At 33.8% G+C, this 23,695-nt stretch overlaps 1 protein-coding gene across 2 annotated transcripts; it reads left to right on the top strand.

Moving 5' to 3' along the window:
• The first annotated feature begins 7,964 nt into the window (after positions 1-7,964).
• On the top strand, positions 7,965-23,468 carry LOC141845380 (phosphoserine phosphatase, chloroplastic-like). 2 transcript variants are annotated; one of them, XM_074733446.1, is made up of 8 exons: positions 7,965-8,056; positions 8,184-8,434; positions 8,536-8,668; positions 8,771-8,878; positions 16,593-16,686; positions 17,636-17,785; positions 17,867-17,920; positions 23,089-23,468. In XM_074733446.1, the coding sequence occupies exons 2-8, from the start codon at positions 8,209-8,211 to the stop codon at positions 23,212-23,214; spliced, it is 891 nt and encodes a 296-aa protein (XP_074589547.1). In that variant the 5' UTR covers positions 7,965-8,056; positions 8,184-8,208; the 3' UTR covers positions 23,215-23,468. The 2 variants fall into 2 exon arrangements, with proteins under 2 accessions (XP_074589547.1, XP_074589548.1); XM_074733447.1 differs by lacking the exon at positions 23,089-23,468 and having other exon boundaries at positions 17,636-17,793.
• Positions 23,469-23,695: the final 227 nt, after the last annotated feature.

The following is a 23,695-nucleotide window of genomic DNA, read 5'->3' on the forward strand; positions in this document are numbered from 1 at the left end:
ATGATATGTAGGTTGACAGATTTTGGTGTTGGGATTTGGATGCTAAAAACGTTGATTTGTGGATGTTTAAAAATTGGATGAGGATGATAAAATACTTTGGATGCTTTGTATTATGACTATTTCCTTCTTTATCGCATGTTTATTATTTCTTACTATTTTGTCATGATTATGCTGTGCTTATTTTATGTAATGATCAATGCTTGATTTATGGATTTAAGGGGAGTGTTTGGGTTAAACATGGAATTTTGAAAAGAAAATCAAAATAATATCCAAAATCTAGGATTTAGAAACAACACTATCTATTGGTAGGAAATCATTTCCCTTATCATTGGTGATACTAAACTCCTTAAAGCTTTAGAGTCTCATATTTTTGATACATAGTATCAAAATATTATTTTAATAAGGAAAACTTTTTAAAATTATTTTTTCCTGGTCACATATGACTTAAGTAATTACAGCGTAAAATTTCATAATTTTTGGACGATAACTGAATTACTTATGCATTTTCGAAGTTGGATCTGAAAATCCAAATTTTCAAACATCAGTCGACTACTTTAGATACCAGTCGACTGATGTGTCTGAATTTCACTATTTTGATTCATTTCTTGGTAGTTGGACATCTTTTGACCTTTATTAATTGATGTATGCTCTAGGAGCATATTTATGGTCTATAGGAATGTTCAAAACCTATAACTTAGATGTAACAAACCGATTGTTGATACTTGGGGGAGTAGGGTTTTAGGGGGAGCTCGTGCCAAAAATAGTCACATTTGACGTATTAGGCTCCTTATTGAGATCTTGCCCTACTTCTTATCTATGTCTAATTTTTTTAATTCATATCTTTTGATGATTGTCAAAAAAGGGGGAGAATGGGTTGTTTAAAGTTAAACTTTAATGCTTTTCATGCTTAGTCAGACTATAATGCTTTTATAATAATGATCATGCTTATTGATTCAGTTATTATCAATGTGATTATTTGTTGTTATTTTATAATACTGTATTAAAGACCTATCTTAAATGAATTTTTGTCAAACATCAAAAAGGGGGAGATTGTTGGTGCAATCCTGCCCCAAGTGATTTGGATTTTAATGTTTAGCTAACATGAGTTTAAGTTAGGCAATATTGGTGATTTAACTTGTGTGGTTTGAGTCTACAGGAAAGTCCATGAATGAAGTCTTGGTAATTGGTAAAGTCCCGGAGGCACGACCTCTTGGCAAAAGATGAAGTCCCAAAGGTGCGGTCTCTTGGCAAAGGGAGATTTAGCACGACGAAGCTGAGAGATACGTCTTAAGCTAGTGCAAGGAAGGGCATGAGGCTTGTAGAAAATGTTTGAAGGCTTGTGTCAAGGTTAAGGGCTGAAAAAGAAGCTGAAAGAGGAGTTTCAGCTTGATCAGTCGACTGACACTGTTCATTCAGTCAACTGGTGGTTGATGAGAAGCACACACAGGACTTTCAGCTTGATTAGTCGACTGACACTATTCATCCAGTCGACTGAAGCTCAAATAGAAAGTTCAGTTGACTTGACCAGTCGACTGGTACCAGTCGACTAGTGATGGTGCAGTCGACTGGTACTAATCGACTAGTGATGGTGCAGTCGACTCATGGATGATCGTTAGGCTGACAGCTAGAGAATTAAACGCAAATTAAAGAGTCGTTGAAGCCCATCAGTCGACTGTCCCTTGGAGCAGTCGACTGATGTACAGAATTACATAAAAATAGAGTTCGACACTAAAGTCAAATAATAGTTCATTTTTTTATATTCTAGCACAACTCTCAATCACAGCAATCTCTTTCCTCCTTCCTCAAACTTCACTCTATATTCTGTGAAAGGAAGAAGCTGATTTTGTAAGGGTTTCTCTGCCTTCAAAGTGTTCTTTGAAAAGGAGAATTTTTCATAGTGGAAAAGGTCGTCTATGTTTGTGGATCCTTGGATTAGTCACCTTGTAGAGGTGGATACTAAGTAAATCAATGGGTTAGCGATTGTGATCTTTTCTTTACTTTTATTTTCGCTTCCTCTAACGATTTTACAGGAAAATTCAAAGAATTGCTATTCACCTCCCTCTAGCAAACGCATCGGTCCCAACATTAAAGTTAAACGAGTTTTATTCGAGCTCGGTTCAAAAATAGTTCATTTAAAAGTTAAACAAGATTAATTCAAGCTTGGTTCGCTAATATATAATATTTATAATTCGTTAAGAGGCTCGCGAATATATATATATATATATATATATATATATATATATATATATATATATATATATTCGTGAGCCTTTTAACGAACATGTTCGTGAGCCTTTAAACGAACATGTTCGCAAGCTCGAGCTTGGCTCGATAATATTTTCGAGCTCAAAATCAAGCTCGAGCTCGACTCATTAACTTAATCGAACGAACTCAGACGAACTTTTTTTCAAACTGAGACTCGAATAGCTCATGAGCAGCTTGGCTCGTTTACACCCCTACTAGTAGGTTAGACCTACAGGGTAAGGCTTAGGTAAGCCTACTAGGTCTAACAGAATACAAGTAAGGATTAGGTTGCTTACATGTTTCTATGCTTATCTTGTAGGAACCAAGAGCTGAAAGTAAGAGTGAAGAAACATAAGAGGAGCAAACATAAGCAGTCGAACTAAGCCCGGAGTTAACTCAAATAAAATTTGAGTTGACTAGATTCGGGCGCTCGGATGTTACTCCAGGTGCCCAGATAGTCCAAGCGCTCGAATTAGGAAGAATCAACCTTGATAGACCGACGAAACCGGATCAGGTTAAGATCGGTTTGGAGCGCTCGGAAAGGGATCCGAGCGTCTAGAAGCATCTATATAAGGAGCCTCAACGTGGAGCACCAGGACAACCCTAATCGCTACAATCATTTATCCTGCGATGTTGTTGACGTGAATGACATCCTTCTCGTGTGACTGAGGAAGCTCCAAGAAGAGTGTGATGTGCTCAAGGGCTTCCAGATCGACTACACGAGAGTTTTCTTTTTATTAAGTCATCTTATTTGTACTTATTCTTTATTATTATTTTAAACTATAAGATGGGTTTCTCTACCTCTGAAAAAGTTTCAGAAAGGAGACCACTAGTGGATAGGCGGCTCTCGTACATAGGCCTTAGATGTACTAACCCTTGGGGATTAGGAACCAAGTAAATCCACGTGTCCTTGTTTTCTAATATCCGTTGCGAGTGTTTTATAGAACGGAAGAACAATGAACATGTTATTCACCCCCCTCTAGCGCTCAACTCGATCCTACAGTAGTAGCTAGTAGCCGACTACTACATGTTGTAGCATCTACTTACTAGCTTCTATACAATGGATTATGTTCAGATAGTGTTTAGTTTAGCTATAATGAGTGTTATAAAGTCTCCTACATTTGTTTTGTAATTTGAAATATTATTTTACTAGGTTGTCATATTTAATTAAACAAAATCAACATAAGATAGTGATATTATTGTAGTAGCTAGCAATCAGTTACTACATATTATAGCAGCTACCTGCTAGTTTTTACATAGTGGATTATGTTCAGATAATGTTCATTGTACCTATAGTGGATGTTATGTAGTCCCATTTGTTTGTTTTGTAATTTGTAATTTTATTTTAACTAGAATGTCACCTTCAATTAAACAAAATCAACATAAGATAATGATATTATTGTAGCAGCTAGCAATTAACTGTTATACATTGTAGTAGCTACGTGCTAGCTTCTACATAATGGATCTTATTCAAATAGTATTCATTTTACTTATAGTGGGAGTTATAAAGTCCTCTTTGTTTATTTGCAATTCGAAATGTTATTTTAACTATGTTGTCACTCTCAATTAAGCAAAAATAACATAAGATAATGATATTTTTGTAGCAGCTACCATCCAACTGCTACACATTGTAGCAACTACTATTAGTGTTGGGAGTACCATAGTAAACTCAGTATTTTGATGTATGACTAAGTGTAAAGTTAGATTATTGTAAATTGATGATTTTATGTTAAGTAAAGTAGGATACTCGATAGATAGAAGTTTTGGTTGGGAAGCAGGCAAAATGGCTAAGTCTTAATGAAGCTAGATAAGTGTAAAGTCTTGGTTGGGAACCAAGCAGAAAAGACCTAGTTGGGAACTAGATAGGATAAGTCCAAGTGGAGGCAATTAGAAGCTGTGGCTTAGCAAACAAGTCCAAGTAGAGGTAACTGGGAGCTGTGGCTTGGCAAACAAGTCTAAGTGAAGGCAGTTGGGGAGCTGTGGCTTGGTAGGATAAGTCCAAGTGGAGGCAGCTAGAAGCTGTGGCTTGGCAAACAAGTCCAAGTGAAGGCAATTGGGAGTTGTGGTTTGGTAAATAAGTTCAAGTGAAGGCAACTAGAAGCTGTGGCTTGATAGACAAGTCCAAGTGAAGTCAACTGAGAGCTATGACTTGACAAATCACACAAGATGGGTCAACTGAGAGTTGAACATCTAGTCAAGGTATGCACGAATAAAGCTAAAATCTATATCGTACTGATTACATGTATTAAGTATAAGGAAGCAAAGTTCGACAGTTCTAGGCGACCGGGAGGGAACCCGGGTGACTAATTGAAGATAACTTTCGACTGTTGGACTCGAGGTCTTGCAGGCAACAAGAGCAAGGGACGAGCCATCACAGCATCCAAGAGACTGTAGATGCTTTTAGGTGATCGGTATAAATGAAATCCTATGATACGGGAAAGTCAAGTTAAAGAAGGAAGTTGACATAGCTCTAGGCGACTAAGGCGAGCCCAGTCGATCGGGATCATGAATCACATTTATTATTAGATGAACAATGCAGCCATATCAGCAGACTCTTGATGAGCTAGGATTTTATGGTATTTTGTTGAGTCATTTTGGGTCTTTGTGTGAACAATTAATGGCTTAAATTGATATAATTAGATTGCATTTGTGGTGGGTGGTATAATTGGATAATTGATTATAATTTTGTGATTTTGATGGTTAATTTGATATTAATTGATTTTAATTATTTGTAGGGTCCAAATTGAACTACAATCGAGCCAAATTGAGATCGAGTCAAGCCAAGATTGATAAATTATATTGGCCCAAACTTCATGATCAAGATTAGGGTTCAATGGGAGCTGAAATCATGCTAATTGGAGCTTAAATGGACGAAATAGGCTAACTCAGGCTGAACCAACTTAATCAAGCCGGTTGTGAACAGTAGCAAGTTTAAAACCCAGCTTTAGCGAGAAGTGCACAGTGCCCGCGTCAAATTCACTGTAGCTTCGTCTTCCTCGTTTCTTCTTCCCCTGTTTCTTAGATCTCGCGTGGCCAACATCAGTTTCTCTTCTTCCAAGTCGATTTCCAGATCCTAGAAGGTAACTACAAGCTTGGATTGGCGCTAATCGCAGCAGGATTGGATGGTGAGGGTTTCGCCAGATCAAACGTTCCGCTGCTGTGTTCCCGCTGAAGTTCTTCAGATCTAGATTGATCAGAGCAACCAAGGGCGTTCTGAGGGGTTCTTAGAAGGTCCTTGAGGGTTTCTGAGCACTGAATTGCAAGTGGTTTGAAGGATTCTAGCTGGGTTTTCAAATTCTTAATTCGGCTCTGTTCGGCGTCTGTACAGAGGGTTTCTGTTCTTCGTCGATTGGGTTTGATTCAGACAAGTTCGAGCTGAGCTGCGTGTTAATCTTCTGGGATTTCTGATTGTACATTAGGACTTGTGTGACGGCAAGGAGGGGATTGACTTTGAAGGGAAGATCTAAGTTTATCTGTTTCTTTGTTATTTTTTATTTCGATTTTCATTTCTGATTGCTCTATTCTGTCTAAAATTCTGATAAATCTGTTAAAATTGATTCTTCTGGTTAATATTAGAGCTATTGTTAGTTGTTTTGATCCATTAGAACTCTTTAGCCTTAAGTTCTTGAACCGAATTGAATTTGATTGCATTTCACTGAAACTTTACAAAGCACTGTTCCGTATCAAGGATTATGATCTTGTATCAGATTAGTTGATAGCTTAGCTAAAGCATTTTTTGATTTTTGATAGTTAATTGTTGCTAATAGTTAAATTGCATAATTGTCTTGCAAGGTGGATTTGTTCTTTCAAAATTCAATTTGTTACCCTATCTTGTTTATCCTTGTCTTTGTTTCTTTAATTGCATTTCAATTGGTTAACTCATTACCTTTGAAATTTTGAGTTTTACAACCTGTTCTATACTCATTAGTTTGATTTCTGATTTCCTATTTCAAATTTCATCATCAATGCTAATAGGTTTAGGATGATATTTTGAATTAAGTGAATTGCATTTTTAGGTTTATTTTAATACCTTGTCTCAATAATTTCAATTCTAGATTAGAACATTGAATTCTTCATTCATTTACTGAATTTTACATTTTCATTTACATTTCGTTGAAAACATCAAAACCCCAATCAATATTTGAAAAATCCAAAAATAACGGCATTCTAGCTTGATTCATACAATTCTTTACTAGTCTTTGGAAAAATATGACTCGTGACCCCTATATTACATTTGTTTTGTGAGCTAAGAGTTTTCGATTATAAATTCTAATTTGAGACTCATTCGTGACACTAGCTGTGGGCTGTATCAACTCTCAAGCAACCAGGAATAGTCCAGTCGATCGGAAGGTGACATATCAGTATCCGAAGAAGGCGTACAAAAGGAGCTATGAGACAATGCTTTTAAGCTTCTCATTCTCAATCATTCTCAATATGCTTATGCTCACGCTTACATTCAATGCTCTTTAGTGGCTACATGCTACAACTTCATGTTTCATTCTCCATATACGGCAATATAAGCGTAACATTATCATTTATTAGTTGTCATATATTCATGTATTATTGTATTTTATTTTTAATTTTTTAAAGATTTTTCCACCTCTAGAATCCTTCTAAAAAAAATTAATCGAAATAAAAATTAAGTTATTTATGTTATACACCCTTATAATTATTGCATACTTTATCAGAAAATATTATTTACTTAATTTAATTATTTATTTTAATTCCATTGCATTACTTTTTAAATATTCTTAGAATTATTTTTCATCTTTTAAAGTTTATAAAATTTATAACGCTATTCACCCCTTTTAGTGTCGAGTTCGATCTTACAACTACCTTTAATTTCTACACAGTCGATCATAATTAGATAATGTTAACATAATATTTATAAGATATATACTAGTCAGAAAATAATATCACAAAAATATGAAAAAAGCTTAACTCATCTAAAAATATATAACAACAAAACACAATCAATTTTTAAAACTAAACTGATCATAGTTTATAACAAGAACACCTACCTTTGAAATAATAAGAATACGAAAAAGCTGTTATACAAATAAGATCACAAATTTTTTTATAAAAAAATTAATTACTTGATAAAACAAGAAGACATATTTTATTTTCAACTGTATGCATAAAAAAATTTATATTATGAGGAAAAATTAAATCCTAACTGAAACAAAAGGAGAACATTTCCAATTTGAAGCTCTTGGAGGATAATAAACAGTAATTAATTAGTTGGTCGATTTTTTTTATTTACTAAACCTTAAAACTAGGTTAAAATAAAACAAAGAGACTCTATAATATCCACTGTAGGTAAAATGAATACTACCTAAATATGATTTACTGTATAAAAGTTAATAGATAATTGCTACAACGTGTAATAACTTATAACTACTATAACATGTAACTGACCTGGAGAAAATTAGTCGGTTGATTGTGGTTCACACCTTAACTCCTAAAATCCAATTTAGAAAGATAAATTTTTTGAATCAGATATACATTAAAGATATTTCAGATAGTTTAAACTGGAATGCTAAAGGAAAAAAAAAAGTCTATGTACCGATTTGTTAAATGATGAACGCTTTTTTATTTTTTATTTTTATTTTTACAGCTCCGGCTATTCTGTTATACTTGTCAATATAAAATTAAAATAATATGTTTGGCATCTGCCCTTATAAAGTAACCAAGATCGCAGGATCTATCAGATCCCGTGTACCAATTCCCATCCAATCCCCACTCTTACGGTTGGTGGGAATGTGCGACGGCTCGGCAAAATCGCGCATTTCAACGGTCGCCCAACCAGTAGGTGAGTTCTAGGCGGTGATGTGGCATTCCCAATTCCTTTCTCTTTTGCGTTGGTTTCTCAAGATCCTTGTTTTGCCCCAAAGATCTTACCGCCTCACTTGATTTCCATGTATTCTCAATTTTCGCAGATTTGATATTCTAAGAATCTTTTAGATGGCTGGGCTTATTGGTGCCCATATCAACTCAGTTTGCTCGTCGTACAATCTCCTGCGTGCATCTTGTCTTCGATCCAATGCTTCGATCAGGACTGAAACCTTGTTCTGGAATCCTCCGAGTGCTATGATACCTTCAAAAACGCATCTTGTTGTGGCCGCATCGCTGCAACAACCTTCGAAGAACATTTCTGCTGTCCACTATAGGAAATCTGAGCCTGCTGAAGGTTGTTGCTTGAACCTTTAGATTTTGGATTATGCAGTTTATTGTAAATCGAAATGCGCTTTTTTTTTTCTTCTTACAAGCATATTATCTAACACCTCCCAGACGTGCTCAAGATATGGCGTAGTGCAAATGCCGTGTGCTTTGATGTCGATAGTACTGTTTGTTTGGATGAAGGCATAGACGAACTAGCGGATTTTTGTGGTGCAGGCAAAGTTGTTGCTGAGTGGACCGCGAGGTAATTACTTTGACCCTTTTTCTTCAATCTTTTTTCATTGACATCCACATGAATTTAAGATAATAAGAGGGAAAGTATTTTCCCCTCCTCTTGATACTTCAGGGCAATGAGTGGATCAGTACTATTTGAGGAAGCTCTAGCTGCAAGACTTTCTCTGTTTAACCCCTCACTCTCACAAGTCCAAGATTTTCTGGAGAAAAGACCACCTAAGTAATGATGATTTTTTTATTGTTTTAGGCAGTGTTTCTGTGGCAAATATTAATTGTGTTCAGTTATACTCTTGATTTACATGGAAACTAATTCCTTTTGTTGCTTCTTAGATGATGCATACAAGTTAACTGGTGGACTATATCAGGTGTTCATCTGTGAACTAACCTCACTTGTTATTGTGATCCAGAGAGACAGGAAGTCTATGCTCTCTTCCAAAGACTGCCATTTGTAGACCCATAATTTTTTTACTTTTCCCATCATAGGGTAAATAGTGACATTTGAATGGAGCACGCAACCATACTTTGCTGTAGTAGACAATCACCTTTTGCTTTTTTGGCATTCGAATATCGATTATCTTATATTATATGGAACATAGGAACTCTCATTGGCAAAACAATGAAGATAGTAGATACGATGATTAAGAGAATAATTAATATTTTATGTTTACAAGAGATAAAATAGGTAGGTGAGCAAACTAAGATGATAGAGAACTTAGCTTTTAGGTTATAGTACACAAAAAATAGTAAAACGAGAAATGTAGTAAGTATTATTTTAAATAGTTGGTTAAAGGACGAAATAGTAGGAGCAGTTAGGAAGAGATATAAGATTATAACTCTCAAAATAGTATTAACAAAAATAAAAAATTATTAATGTAATTAGCATATATGCACCTTAAATAGGATCAAATGAAGGCCTCAAACATAGGTTTTGGGAAAGACTTAGATAAGGTAATATAAAAAATTCTAACAAATGAGATGATTTTAATAGGATATCTAAATGAACATGTAGGAGTAAGAAATGAGGAATATGATAGGATGCACGGAGGCTATAATTTTGGAACAAGAAATGAAAGAAAAACTATTTTGGATTTTGTGATAACATATGAATTTATAATAGCTAATACGTTTTTTCAAAAAGAAAGAAGAACATCTAGTTACTTTCAAAAGTGAGAATAATAAATCGTAAATTGACATTTTTATAGTCAAAAAGCGGATAGAAAAATTTATAGAGATTGCAAGTTCATCCCTGGAGAAAACTTAATCACCCAACATAGGTTAGTGGTGTTAGATACTCCCCTGAAGTATAATATTACTATAAGAAAGTATGCATAACTCCTACGATCAAGTAGTAGATACGTTTTTCAAAAAGAGAAAAAACACCTAGTTACTTTCAAAAGTGAGAATAATAAGTCGCAAATTAATATTTTTATAGTCGGAAAGAGTGATAGAAAAATTTATAGAGATTGCAAGTTCATCCCTGGAGAAAACTTAACCATCCAACATAGGTTAGTGGTGTTAAATACACCACTCAAGTATGATATCAGTAGAAGAAGATGTACATAACTCCTACGATTAAGTAGTAGATACGTTTTTCAAAAAGAGAAAAGAACACCTAGTTACTTTCAAAAGTGAGAATAATAAATCATAAATTGACATTTTTATAGTAAAAAAGAGGGATAGAAAAATTTATAGAGATTGCAAGTTTATCCTTGGAGAAAACTTAACCACCCAACATAGGTTAGTGGTGTTAGATACACCCCTCAAGTATAATATCTGTAGAATAAAATGTGCATAACTCCTACGATCAAGTAGTAGAATTTAAAGGATCGGGTGCAAAGTAATTTTAAAGAGAGAGTAGAAGTACAAGTATTAGGAGAAATATATGACGACTCAAATACAATATGGGATAAAATGAAGCAAATTTAAAAATAGTGTCCAAGAGCGTAATCAGTGAGTCAATAGGATAGACACCACTAAATAAAAAATCTTGATGGTGGAATAAGAAAGTACAAGAGAAATTAAAAGAAAAGAGAATAACCTATAAGTTACTGTACACTTATAAGAATGAAAACTTTAAAAAGTATGCAATAGATGTATCGATAACATGATACAAAAGAAAGGGAAAGAGACATTTATAAAATAGTTAAAGTTAGAGAGAGAAAAACAAGGAATCTTACCTAAATAAGTTGCATTAAAGATGAATTCAATAGGGCATTAGTGAAGGATGAGAGAATAAAGGATTGACTGAAGAGCTATTTTCATCAATTTTTACTAAAATGTTAGATGACCAACTTAGCTTAGGAAATTTGAGTAGGTTAAAGGAGTATAAAAATTTAAATTTTTATTAGAGAATTTAAATTTCAATAAAGGTATGGAAATGCTTATGGAAGCAGATTATTGAATGACGTATAAAATTATTCAACCTAACTTTGAAAATAAAGAAAATACCTAATCAGTGGAAGGTGAGGGCAAGTACTTTAGTCCTCTCTATAGAAATAAAAAAGACGTACAAAATTTTACTGAAAGTAGATTGTTGAATGACTTATAAAGTTATTCAACCTAACTTTGAAAATAAAAACAATGCCTGATCAGTGGAAGGTGAGGGCAAGTACTTTTGTCCCTCTTTAAAAATAAAGATGTACAAAATTGTGCATGCATTAAGCTAATGAGTCATATTATTAAACTTTGAAAAAAAGTGATAGAAAGAAGATTAAGGAAAGAGACTAAAGTAACTAAAAATCAATTTTGATTCATGCTTGAAAGGTCGATGATAGAAGCAATACATCTTCATTGATCAGAAAAAGTTTATAATAGAGTCTCAAGAGAAATTATATGGAGAATTTTACAAAAAAATATTAGTGTAGTCATGGATTAAAATCTTGAGTTGTTCTGCCTAATATAGGTTTCGTTCCGCTCGCGGATTGGCATCGGCACAAGCGGTGCCGGTTGGGACGCCGTCTAGAGGTGTCATGCAGGACCGACAATGCATACGGGCGACGCCTCTAGGCAAGTCGAGTGGGTTGCATGTGCATGCGGTCACACTACTTGTTTTATATATTTAAAAAAATATTTTATTTTTTATTTTAAATATTTAGATTAAATTTTTTATTTTTAGTTAATATATTTTATATTTAAAAAATATCGAAATTATATCGGCATGATATGATACGATACTGAAACTGTATCGTTTCGGTCCGGGATCGAAATTTCGACACGGCTCGATATTTTAAACTATAGATGTAGCGTATGTTGAAACAATTAAGGATATGTATGATAATATAATAGTAAGAGTAAAAACTCCAGTTGGATTAATCAAAATATTTTCTATAAAAATGAAGTTACATCAAGGATCAACTCTAAGTCCATATCTTTTTACACTAGTTATAGATGAACTCACTGAACACATCTAATATAAGTTATTATAGTGCTTGTATTTTGCAGATGCTATTATTTTGGTTAATGAGACTTGTGAAGAAGTATATATTAAGTTCAAAACTTGACGGAAGATATTAGAAGTTAAATTTTTTAAGCTTAGTAGAGTAAAATTAGAATACATAGAGTTTAGATTTAATAGTAGTAGATGTAATAAGACAATTATTATAATAGGAGATGACGAGTTACTTGTAATTGAAAGTTTTAAATATCTAGGATTGTTTTTGCAAAATGATGGACAGGCTGATAGCGATGTTTATATAGGATACAAGTAGGATTATTGAAATGGAAGATGATGGTATGTATTCTTTATGATCATAAGGGATCTCTAAAACTGAATGTTGAGCTATGAAGTGAATACACAAGTAGAAAATGAGAGTGGTAGAGATAAAAATGTTAAGGTGGATGTGTGGATATACGAGAATGGATAGGATAAGAAATCAGAATATTAGAAAGAAAGTTGAAGTTGTATCTATTGAGGAAAAACTCCGAGAGATGCGTTAAAGATAATATAGATATATACTTAGACAACCAATAAATGCCACAATTAGGCGATATGAGACCGTGACAAATATGCACATTAATCTAGGAAGCGATAGATTAAAGAAGACTCAATAACAAAAATAAAATTCATTTAAATATAGATGATGATATAGTAGAGAATTAAACCCAATAATATAAAAGAATCCATATTGCTAACCTCACTTCTTGGAATAAAGATTTGGTTATTATTGTTATCGTATTTCTTTATATAGATTAACTTTTTTCCTTATTTGAGAAAAGCCTTTATAATCTTGAGTTTTCGAGTAATATTTTGAGAATGTCAGTATTTTATACTAAAATATTGATATTGTTGTTAGTTTTAAAATAATGTTGCTTTGATATACCTATACCTTTCAACTTACAAGTCATACTAATTTTCTTTTACTTTGTTCATCTGCTATAATTGCTACTATTTATTGTATACTACATAGAATATACCTTTTTATCCATTTCAATGTTGTTAGACATTAACAACGTACTGGATCAACCTTAGGGACCTTTTCTTTTGTATATTGCAAACAATTAACAACCATCATGATATGGTATTGATTAATTGAGATTAAGCAAAGGTTGTAGCATAAACATTATGAAAAAAATCAATGTGATTAATTGTTGGGACTTGAGAGAAAAGTGACTAGATGGCTGGGGGGCAGTGAATAACAATTAACTTGTCTCTACTCTTGCTAATACCTTACCAAGGTGGCACACAGATTATATGCTGTGGAAAAACATAAAGTAACAAGTCAATGCATGCTAAATGCTAACATGCAATGTTTTGTGGTTTGGAAGCCCATTTCTACTTCATGTTCTATGACTCATTAATGAGTCACTTCTAAAAGTCCACTAGTTTTTTTTTTCTTCTCGAATACCTTTTAGAGATAGAGAAACCTCTTACAGCAATTTTCATACAAGAGATTTACACAAAAGAAAGTTTAGAAGATTAGACCATAAATACAATCTTTAATTCACTAAAGGTTACCTCAGTCAATTGGCTTCCACCATTAGTTGATTGTTGTCTTGTAGACCGTAGGTCATTTATCTTCAATGTGTCAGATCAATCTCTACCTCAATCGACTCAATTCCAACATTAGTTGACTGCCTAGTAAATTTAGCTCCAAACAAAAATATTTTGTTTGTGAGTCACTATCCCTGAGTCGACTCCTTAATTGATTCAACTCACCAATTGATTGGGAAGACCTTTTAGTTCACTAGAGCCTTGACTATAATTATTCTAATGATCGAGTTTCACCTAGGTTGAGAACTAAAAAATATTCTGTTTGTGAGTTACCATCCTTGAGTCGACTCCTTAGTTGATTTAGCTCACCAGTTGATTGAGAAGACCTTTTAGTTGACTAGAGCCTTAACTATAATTATTCTAATGATCAAGTTTCGCATAAGTTGAGAACTACTTCTTCCAAATTTGCAAGTCTCCTGTAGCTCAATTTTGCCTCTAAAGTCGTTTTCCACTAGGTCTCCCTTGGATGCAATGAGCCAATAACTTACTCCACATGTCATCCTTCACTCTTTACCTATGTAGTTTGCCTTCTAATTATTGTCAACGGTGCCACCTCAATGTTCTTCGTCTTGTGACTCCTTGGATGTCCCATTTCATCCTTCTATAATTTCTAGTGAACCTTGAGCCACCAATCCAACCAACTTGGTCGTGCTAAGTCAAACTCCATGAGCTACACCAACACCACCTCAATGTTTCTCATCCTTTGGTCTCTCAAAATGCCTTATGCAATTTTCTCAATGTTTTGTCGAACCTCCAAGCCATTAAACTTGTTGCGTTGACTACGTCAAGTTATCATCCACATTCGACCTCCCGCATGCTCCATGTGTGTCCTATTAAATCTTTTACACAACTTAAATCTTTTTGCCTAAACATTGAAACTCATCATCGAAACCCATTGATCAAGTCTGATTATTTAGAGTACAATTGCACCAACATTATTATGTCATTTTTGTTAGGATCAAACACGCTAGAGGGGAGGAGTGGATATCGCTCGCTTTCTTTTTATATCGAGTCGTTCTTGTTTATAGATTAGTACACGGTGGAATAGATAAAAACTAAGTATAAGAACATAAATACACACCAGATTTAATGTGGTTCGGTCATCCCCCAGGGTTCCTACTCCACCACTATGTCTCGAACGTGAGCAATATGTCTTTCTCCTTTCCGAACACCTTTTGATGGTGGAGAAACCTCTTACAAGTTAATCAAGCACACACAAATAATGAATCAAATAAGCAATAATAATATAATACACAAAGAAACTTTACTGAAGAATAGACTCTAGAAGTCCTGAGTACGATTGTACTCGTCTTGACACTTCTTGGATCACTTGAGCAAAACTTTAAGACCTTGAATGCGAGTATGAGAGTTTGAGATAATGTGATGTTGTGAACCTCGAGCCCTTGTCCTTCTTTTATAGCTTTTTATCGAATGCTGATGCAACACCTTGTCGGTAGCTTGGAAGCCTTTCAGGCGCTTAGACCCTTGCTAACTCAGCTGTCGATCCTCGTGAACCTTAGATTTCGCTGACTTGGCGACTTCCAATAGCCTGGACCATCTTCGATCGCGTGGAACTTGGTCAACTCTGATCCTCTTGACTATCTCATTCGGATCGGCTTGATCCAGTCTTTGAGTCGCTCAGGCCATTTCCATTTTCCAAGACCTTCGGGTGGCCCGACCACCACTGGTCACCTAGATACTCCATGTGTCAACTCTAACTTCCTGCAACACAAGATTAGTCCACAAATACATAAGTTATGTTATACCTAGTATTTGGTCTACCTGACCTATTGGCTTGCTTGGTACTTGGTATACCTGATTTATCGGGGCTTCTCACTTTCTTAGAATTCATTCCTCCAAGACTTCTCACTACCAATAGTTCACTCCTCTAGGGTTTCCTTTTGCCAAACATTTAGCTCCCTTGATGTACTTGGACTTTTCCTTACCTAGGTCATCTTTGACTTGTCAGGACTTCCCATTTTTACCTAGGTCACCCTTGATTTGTCAAGACTTCTCACTTTGCCTATGTCAATTTTGACCTGTTAAGACTTTTCACTCTGGTTAGGTCAATCTTGACCTGTCAGGACTTCTATCCAATTGTCAAGCATGTGTGTATCATTGATATACTTGGACTTTTATCAATTTATTTCCAAACATCTAGTCAACCTTAACCTGCTTTAACCAACCCTTGACCTATTTCGACCAACCCTTAGTTAACCTTGACCAATTTATTTGGTCAACCTGACCAGCCTCATCAAACCTTGGGAGTCGATTGCATCAACAATCTTCCCACTAAATATATTGATCAAATATATTGACTAAACATAAAAATCATAAAAATCTATTGCACTAACCATCTCTCCCTTTTTAATATTTGAAAATATGTTTAAGTTAGACTAATCACTTAACTTATCTTCTTGGATCTTGTGCCAAAATGAAAGAATGGAAGTTTCTAACTTAAACTCTTCTTCTCCCCCTTTGGCATTCATCAAAAAGTAAAGCTACCTACCTTTTGAATTAAAGTTCTAAGGACCTCTTTAGTTGTTGCACCAACAATTTCTTAGGTATGCATTTGTGAGATCACTAACAAAAGGCACGTATGCAATACAGGGACTTTCAATTGTAGTCCATTTCTGTGAAGTTATTTAAACTATGTTCATGTACTACTAGTGTTTTGGTCTTTTAAATAGCTTCACAGGAACGACCTTGCTTTTGCAGAGGTTGCACAGATAAAATGCTGACATCCGTATAAGTTTTTCATCTTGTACAGTTGTTCTACATCTGTTATTTTAATTACTACATTTAAACATATTATTAAGAAAAATGATGATCATAACATGAAAATTGTCATCATATTGGTGCTTTTTTGTTATCATACTAAACTTTTTCAAAGGAAGTAGTCTCTAATCTTGTTTTGAACTTGATAATGTTAATTAATGTGCAGGATTTCTCCTGGGATTGTGGAACTGATAAAGAAACTGATGCTTAGAAATATAGATGTATACCTTGTATCTGGAGGCTTCCGTCAGATGATCAATGTATGCTACTCAACCAATTCTGCATTGAAAGGTCTTTAGTGACAATTAGGTATTAGTTGCGAAGTAAAGTGTATAGTGGTCATTCAAACATGATGTTGGAGTCAAATCTTTCAACCCTGATTTTAGCAGGTTCTGCATTTGTAGTTCGTCATGAGTTCATTAATCAATTTACTTTACACTTATCTGGTAGGAAGACAATCAAATGTCAATGGAAATGCTGGCTTTCGGCCAATCACTATTTTTAGGTTGAATTGAACTAATTAGGTCTCACTTGTGCCTCTGCACCTCTTGGAGCTCTAAGATAAACCCAGAAATCTAATAAACTTTTCTCAGCTAATTAATTTTTTTATCTTAAATAAGCCTGAAAAAGTAGAGTCCAACACATCTTGATGATGACGATGAGGAGCTCTAAGATAAGAAATTTTATTAATAACACCTACCAATTGGTACAATGAGCCTGTAATTTGGTATCTTAATTTTATCTTCAATAGACCAAGCTGACCAACTATTGAATTTGGCAGTTTTGAAGGTGCTGTTTATAAATTTAAAGCACGTATCATAAATTGAGGCTTCAAAGATATTCCAAAAGAAATAAATTGTATTGCAGGGAATAATTCTTTTAAACTCTTGATTTGGATAAATGAGAAACATTTTCTTGACAATTGAGAGAACAATATTTTACCATCATAGGATAGACATAGAAATGGAGTGACATTGGTTCGAAATGACTGGTTTGAGAAAAAGGAAATCCATTAAAGTGTATGAATATTGGATCAAAAGGTATTGCAGGATCTACTTTTCAGTTTTCCTCAGTTTCATATAAAGTATTAGATTTTTTTTTGTGTGTGTGTGTGTGTGTGGTTCCTGATCATCTAGCATGATTGAAAGAAATCTGCTACAGTTTGCCTTTGTTGTTGATATTTCTGTAATTCCAACAATTCTTGTGAAGCCTGCAGCATTGCAGCTTGGAATCCCTCTCGAAAACATTTTTGCAAATCAATTGCTCTTTGGGAGTTCTGGTGAATTTATAGGGTTTGATGCCAAGGAGCCTACTTCGAGGAGTGGTGGAAAAGCGACTGCTGTCCAAAAGATAAGAAAGGTCTATTGGTAATGCATTATGTAATTTAACCTATATGAAAAGTTACTTGATCTGAAAAGCATTTTTGTATTAACTTTGCAGATTCATAATTACAAAACAATGGTTATGATAGGGGATGGTGCAACAGATCTCGAGGTTAGTAGGTTTGATTGGATCACCCGCTTGGTCCTTGTGATTTTATTGGATATGCTAACTTTCTCAAGTACTGAATTATTACTATCCATGCTCGTCTCAAAGCTGATGATCTCAAGGGCTTGAGTTCCTCTTTCTGAATAAACTTTTCTAAATGAGATTGGGCATAATTGACTTTAAGAGATACAATGTCAGTCTTGGACAGATGCAAATCATGTTTTACTGCCAATGTGATTTTTCAAAGACTTCAAACATCCAGAATCAATGACTAAAGAAAATGTAGCATATATAACAAATATTTGAAGTTGGGATCCTTGTGATGGCTTAGTTTTCTCACAAGCACAATCTGTATAAATGAGAGAATTAATTCATCAACATTTTAACAATAATTACTTGACCAAAAATGATTAATGCTAAGTTTATAGTAGCTCTTAATTTATACCCTTTTGAGACTAAATTAGGATGTCACAGTTTTCCTCACTTAAGGTCTAATGTCCCATTAAAAATCAAAATTACTTTACAGACTAAAATTATCTGCAATTAGCAAAATAAGAGGCTCAATGCTCCACTATCATATACGTAACTGTTTTCTAACATCTTACTATGCTTAGGATTTAGCTTTGCTTTGATACAATTTGCCAGCACCCACATAGTTCAATTATCTCATTAATTTGTCTGGACTAATTATTGATCTAAAATGTTTATGCCCAAGTTAATATTGTTGGATTGAATGACGCAATGATAGAGGGTTGAATAGTCATAAATCAAATATTTTGACTCTTACAAAATAAAGATAAGATAAAAGTTAGTGCAATGGAAAAAACAAATGAATATCGACAAATATTTTAATGTGGTTTGGACTATTTCTATTGATCATGGCCTACTAACTCATTAGATTATTTAATAAAAATTGAAAATTATATTAACTCCAAAACTTATCCAACATATGAGATCCTAACCCTTTTTTTATAGATTAATAACACGATTTATTTTACATAAAATATTAGTCTTTTTAAATAGAAACTCTAACACGCTTTTTTTAAAAAAAATTAAACAACCTTTTATGGAAACTACTTACACTATTATTTCCCATAATTTATGGAATCATGATCCCATAATCTATGAAATATTTTCCATGATTTATGGAATACTTACCCGAAGACCTCTTGATCTTCTGCTGTATTCCTCTCCTCTTCTTGGACGTTGTGTGGGCAACGATCTTCTAAGATGACTCCACCCAATTCCTTCTCTTCCCCTCTTCCTATCCGATGGCAAGAACTCAAGAAAGAAGCTATCTCCTTCTTCCTCTTCCTCTTCTTCTTTCTTCTTCTTCTCTTCCTATCCTCTCCTTTCTTCTTTGGGCGCCGGCCCTATCAAAGGAAAGAATCCTTTAAAGGTGGCGCCACCTAAAGCTAGGAGAAGGAAGAGACTTAAAGAGAATCGGCCAAAGAGGAAAAGAAAAGAAACTCCTCTTCTTCTTCCTTCTTCCTCTTCCTCTTCCTCTTCTCCTTCTTCTTCCTCTTCTTCTTTCCTTCTTCTTCCTCTCCACTTGGGTGTTGGCCCTAGCAAGGAAGGGAGAAGATGGATGCTTGCTATGGGCGCCGGCCCTAGCAAAGAAGGAAGGGAGAAGATGAGTGCTCTTGCTATGGGCGCCGGCCCTAGCAAGGAAGGAAGGGAGAAGATGGATGAGGAAGGAGTCGACCCTAAGAGTAGACACAAGAAAATTGTAGTTCTTTAACCTCTCCCTCTCCTCCCCTTTTATAGCTTTGCCATCCTAGAAAATTTAGAAAGAATCTAACAAACTTTTCTTAATCAAATTTTGTTAGAAAAAATCTAATAAAATCTCTTGATATGATTTTGTTAGTTTCTTAATAAATTTTCTTAACTAAATTTTGTTATTATCTTAACAAAATCTCTTAATTAAATTTTTTTAATTTCTTAACAAAATTTCTTAATTAAATTTTATTATTTTCTTAACAAAATTTCTATAAAAAAATCATAACAAAATTTTGTTTAAGGAAGAAATAGAATTCTTAACAGAATTTCATAACGAAAATTCTTAACAGAATTTCTTAACAGAAATCCTTAACAGAATTTTTCATAGGAAAAATTCTTCACAGAATTTCAGAAATTCTTAATAGAAATTAACTTAAAATTCTTACAGAATTTTCTCAGGTGGATACAATGCTTTATCTAGAGGCTACAACAGGGACCTAGAGGAGGAATTAGTTTTGGCCTCCTAATGGGCTTGGGCTTCCTGTGTTCTCCCAGAACACCCAACTCAAGTCCATCAATAATAACTCATACCACTAAAGGGTTATTATTGAACTACCGCACCAATCTCATATTATAATATGGGCTCCTTCTTATCATGAGTGCATTAATCTCCCTATGTTTAAGAAATCGTATGTCCGTCAATTAATTGAATTACTAACAACTCAATTAATTAACTTCTGAATCCAAGAGTAGTACCACTCAACCTTATTATCATGCAGAACTAAGTCCACCTGCAGGGTTTACATGATAATCCTTATGAGCTCCTCAAGGGGACATCATCAGCCTAAATATTAGGACACAGTTTCCTTCTATAATCAACAACACACCATATACATAGCATTATCTCCCAACTCATCGGGCCTTTTGATTTAACGAATAAATCTCACCCTTTGATGAATTAAAGAAATACATACTAAGTATATGTGCTTGTTATTATATCGGGATTAAGAGCATGCACATCCATAATAACTGAGATCTAGTTCGATTATATAGTCAGTATAAATCGAACAACCTCAAATGGTCCTGCTCAATACACACAAAGTGTACTAGTGTAATTTAATAGTTAAGATAAACTAATACTAATTACACTACAACCACTCCAATGGTTTGTCCCTATCCATCTTGGTTGCGAGCTACTATTTATAATTTATAAGGAACTGATAACATGATCTTCTGTGTGGCACCACATACCATGTTATCTACAATATAAATTAAGTGAACAACTGCATTACATAAGAAATACAAACATTTGACCAATGTGATTTTCATTTCAATTATTTCAAAATAGATGTTTATACAAAAAGCTAGGCTTTTAGTATACATCCCAACAGTTATAATGGTTAGATAACCTAGGGTCTACAAGAGAATAGTAGATAATTATTGATAGAGTGAAGATTGGAAAATAATTAACTAATGGTGGATTCAGTTGACTGAATAATGACATAACAATAGAATAGAAAGTGAAAGTTGAATATATTAAAGGCTATAAAAGGGGATCAGGAGCAGCATTAAAAGGCCAACGAAATAGTTGTTTCTCTACATTCAGAAAGTATTTGAGAAGGAGAAAGATTCCGGATTTTTAGAAGTGACACACTAACAAGTTATAGGTTGTAGAGTAGAAATGAGAATTCTAAACCATGTTACGTCGCCATGTTAGAGTTGATATCCATTGACTTTGTTTTATTTCCGCATTTTTATATGACCTTGTTAAAGCATCAACAAGAGTAGAAATTTTATTTACAAGTAAATTGCTATTCACCCTGTCTAGCTATTTGGCCATCTCCTTGTGTTCTAACACTCTTAGAACACTCTTAATTGACTTGTGAGAGTGGAGAAACCTTTAACTTGGCTTTGGGTAACTGTTGGCTTAAGCGAAGAGTGGACCATTGGAATGGTCTTAGTCGATGATCCAGTTGACTAAAGGTTGGTTTTACTTGATTGGTGGTTGAGTCAACTAAACAATCAACTCTTGCCGATCAGCCAATGAACATAATATTTTTGTTCATGGCTGAGTTGGATGGACAATTGATTGGGTTGGATTTAGTTTATTGATGGTCTAATCAAAAAGTGATGATTGTTGATCTGACACAGAAAGTTTGCGATAGTCGGATGACCTAAGAGTTGAGTTATAATGGTCATCTCGTATAGAAATTAGTCATCTTGTAAGTTTAATCAAAATCGAGATTTAAAACAATTATATAGAGATCAGTCAGCTCTATTAGAAATTTGATTAAAACTTATCAAATCATAAAGGCAAAGGATGGAATAGATACAAAATTTATTAACTAAATTGATTTGATAAACTCAACATCTAGTTAATTCTTTTCTGTTCATAGCTTGATACTAAAAGACATGCAGGAGAACAATATACTACTTGTTGCTCTCATAAATTTTAGCTCAAATCTCTTACCTTTTCACTCTCTAAAATTTACTATAAGATGTTACATATGATCTACCTATATTATTTGACAGTGGTAGTATTTCTCTCGACTAATGCTACCTCAAAACATCGTTCTCAATTAAATCCAACAATATGAATTATTAAATAATAGTATAGTTTAGTAAATTATATATTAATATCTGATATATTCTATTACGTTACATTAATAGATGTGAAATCATTTGTTACTATATTTTTAATTATTGATTCTATATTAATGAAGTATGATTTATTAACTATGAATGATCTACAAGATATTCATGAGTTTAAAAATATAACTATATTTGATATTTCTTGAGTATTAATTTATTAACTAATAATAACAATAGGAAAAATAATAGTACTCGATATTGGTGGCCTAATAATAAAACTAATATGAAATGATTAATAATATGACTACTCTAAGTATTAAAATTTACTATTTGACATGGTATATATATTTTTTATAATTGAACATTGATTGCTTTCTTTTTCTATCATTTTTTCTTACTTTTTTTTTTAATTTTTCTCGATGATTTACTTATTCTATCAATTTAAGGCCAACATGTTCAATCTATTGCTCCCCTTTAATGTTTTCTATTTTCTAGACCTAGCAATGCTCCATCTAATTCGATATTTATTCGAAAAAATTGTTGGAAGTATCCAAATACACATATTTTTAGATTACAGATGAATTGAGACATTTTGTTATGTTGCTCAGAGGTTGGAAGAACCCTAAAAAAGGTTAGGTTTATCAAAATAACAATGCTTCAGTACTTCAAGAATGACTTAAAGAAATTAAGAAAAGACAAAAGAGACGAGAGTGCACATAACCAGGGGGAATGTAAATTTAGTCAATGTGAAAATTTAGAAATGACTATATCTATGGTGTTTTTAGGTATTTGCTCTAGAATTAATAGTTAATGTTCCCTAACACTCTTCAACATTAAGTTCTCTTTTTCACTTTTGCCTTTAGGCTCGGAAACAAGGTGGTGCCGACTTATTTATATGCTACGCTGGGGTTCAGCTGCGAGAAGCTGTTGCAGCAAAAGCTGATTGGCTTGTCTTTGATTTTGAAGAACTACTGAGCTCTTTGCAATAGCATAAGGTTTGTTATGCCCTATTTGTTTAATTTTTCTAAATGCTTTATCAGTGTCTTAAAACTGCTTTATCGACAAACAATTGGCCTGTGTCTTTGTTCATGGTTCTATTCCATGAGGTTGGGTAAAGCCGCAATAATTGTTCTTATTTTCTTCCATTTTTTAACACTTGTCTATAATTATGTTTATGTTCCTGTGTTTTAGTTTACCAATATGTGGAGTTGCATAAACGATTTTTCTATGTTGCATTCTGTAAATGGTCTCATATCTTGTTAAAATTCTTTCTAGCTTTTTAGATAATTCTTTGTTTAACTTTAAATACTTTCAAATTATTTTTAATTCAGGCAATAAAACCTATGTGCAATTGATGTGTGATGAAAGTAACATTACCCACTAAACCCAATCCTTCTATAGCTACATGTCCGTTGGAAAGACCAATTGGCGTGAATATGAATTCATCCCCCGTGCGTCATAAGCTGCTGA

Source organism: Curcuma longa, chromosome 14 (assembly GCF_044706935.1).
Source record: "Curcuma longa cultivar G26 ecotype Majalengka, Jawa Barat chromosome 14, ITB_CL_G26_1.1, whole genome shotgun sequence".
Classification (NCBI taxonomy): domain Eukaryota; kingdom Viridiplantae; phylum Streptophyta; class Magnoliopsida; order Zingiberales; family Zingiberaceae; genus Curcuma; species Curcuma longa.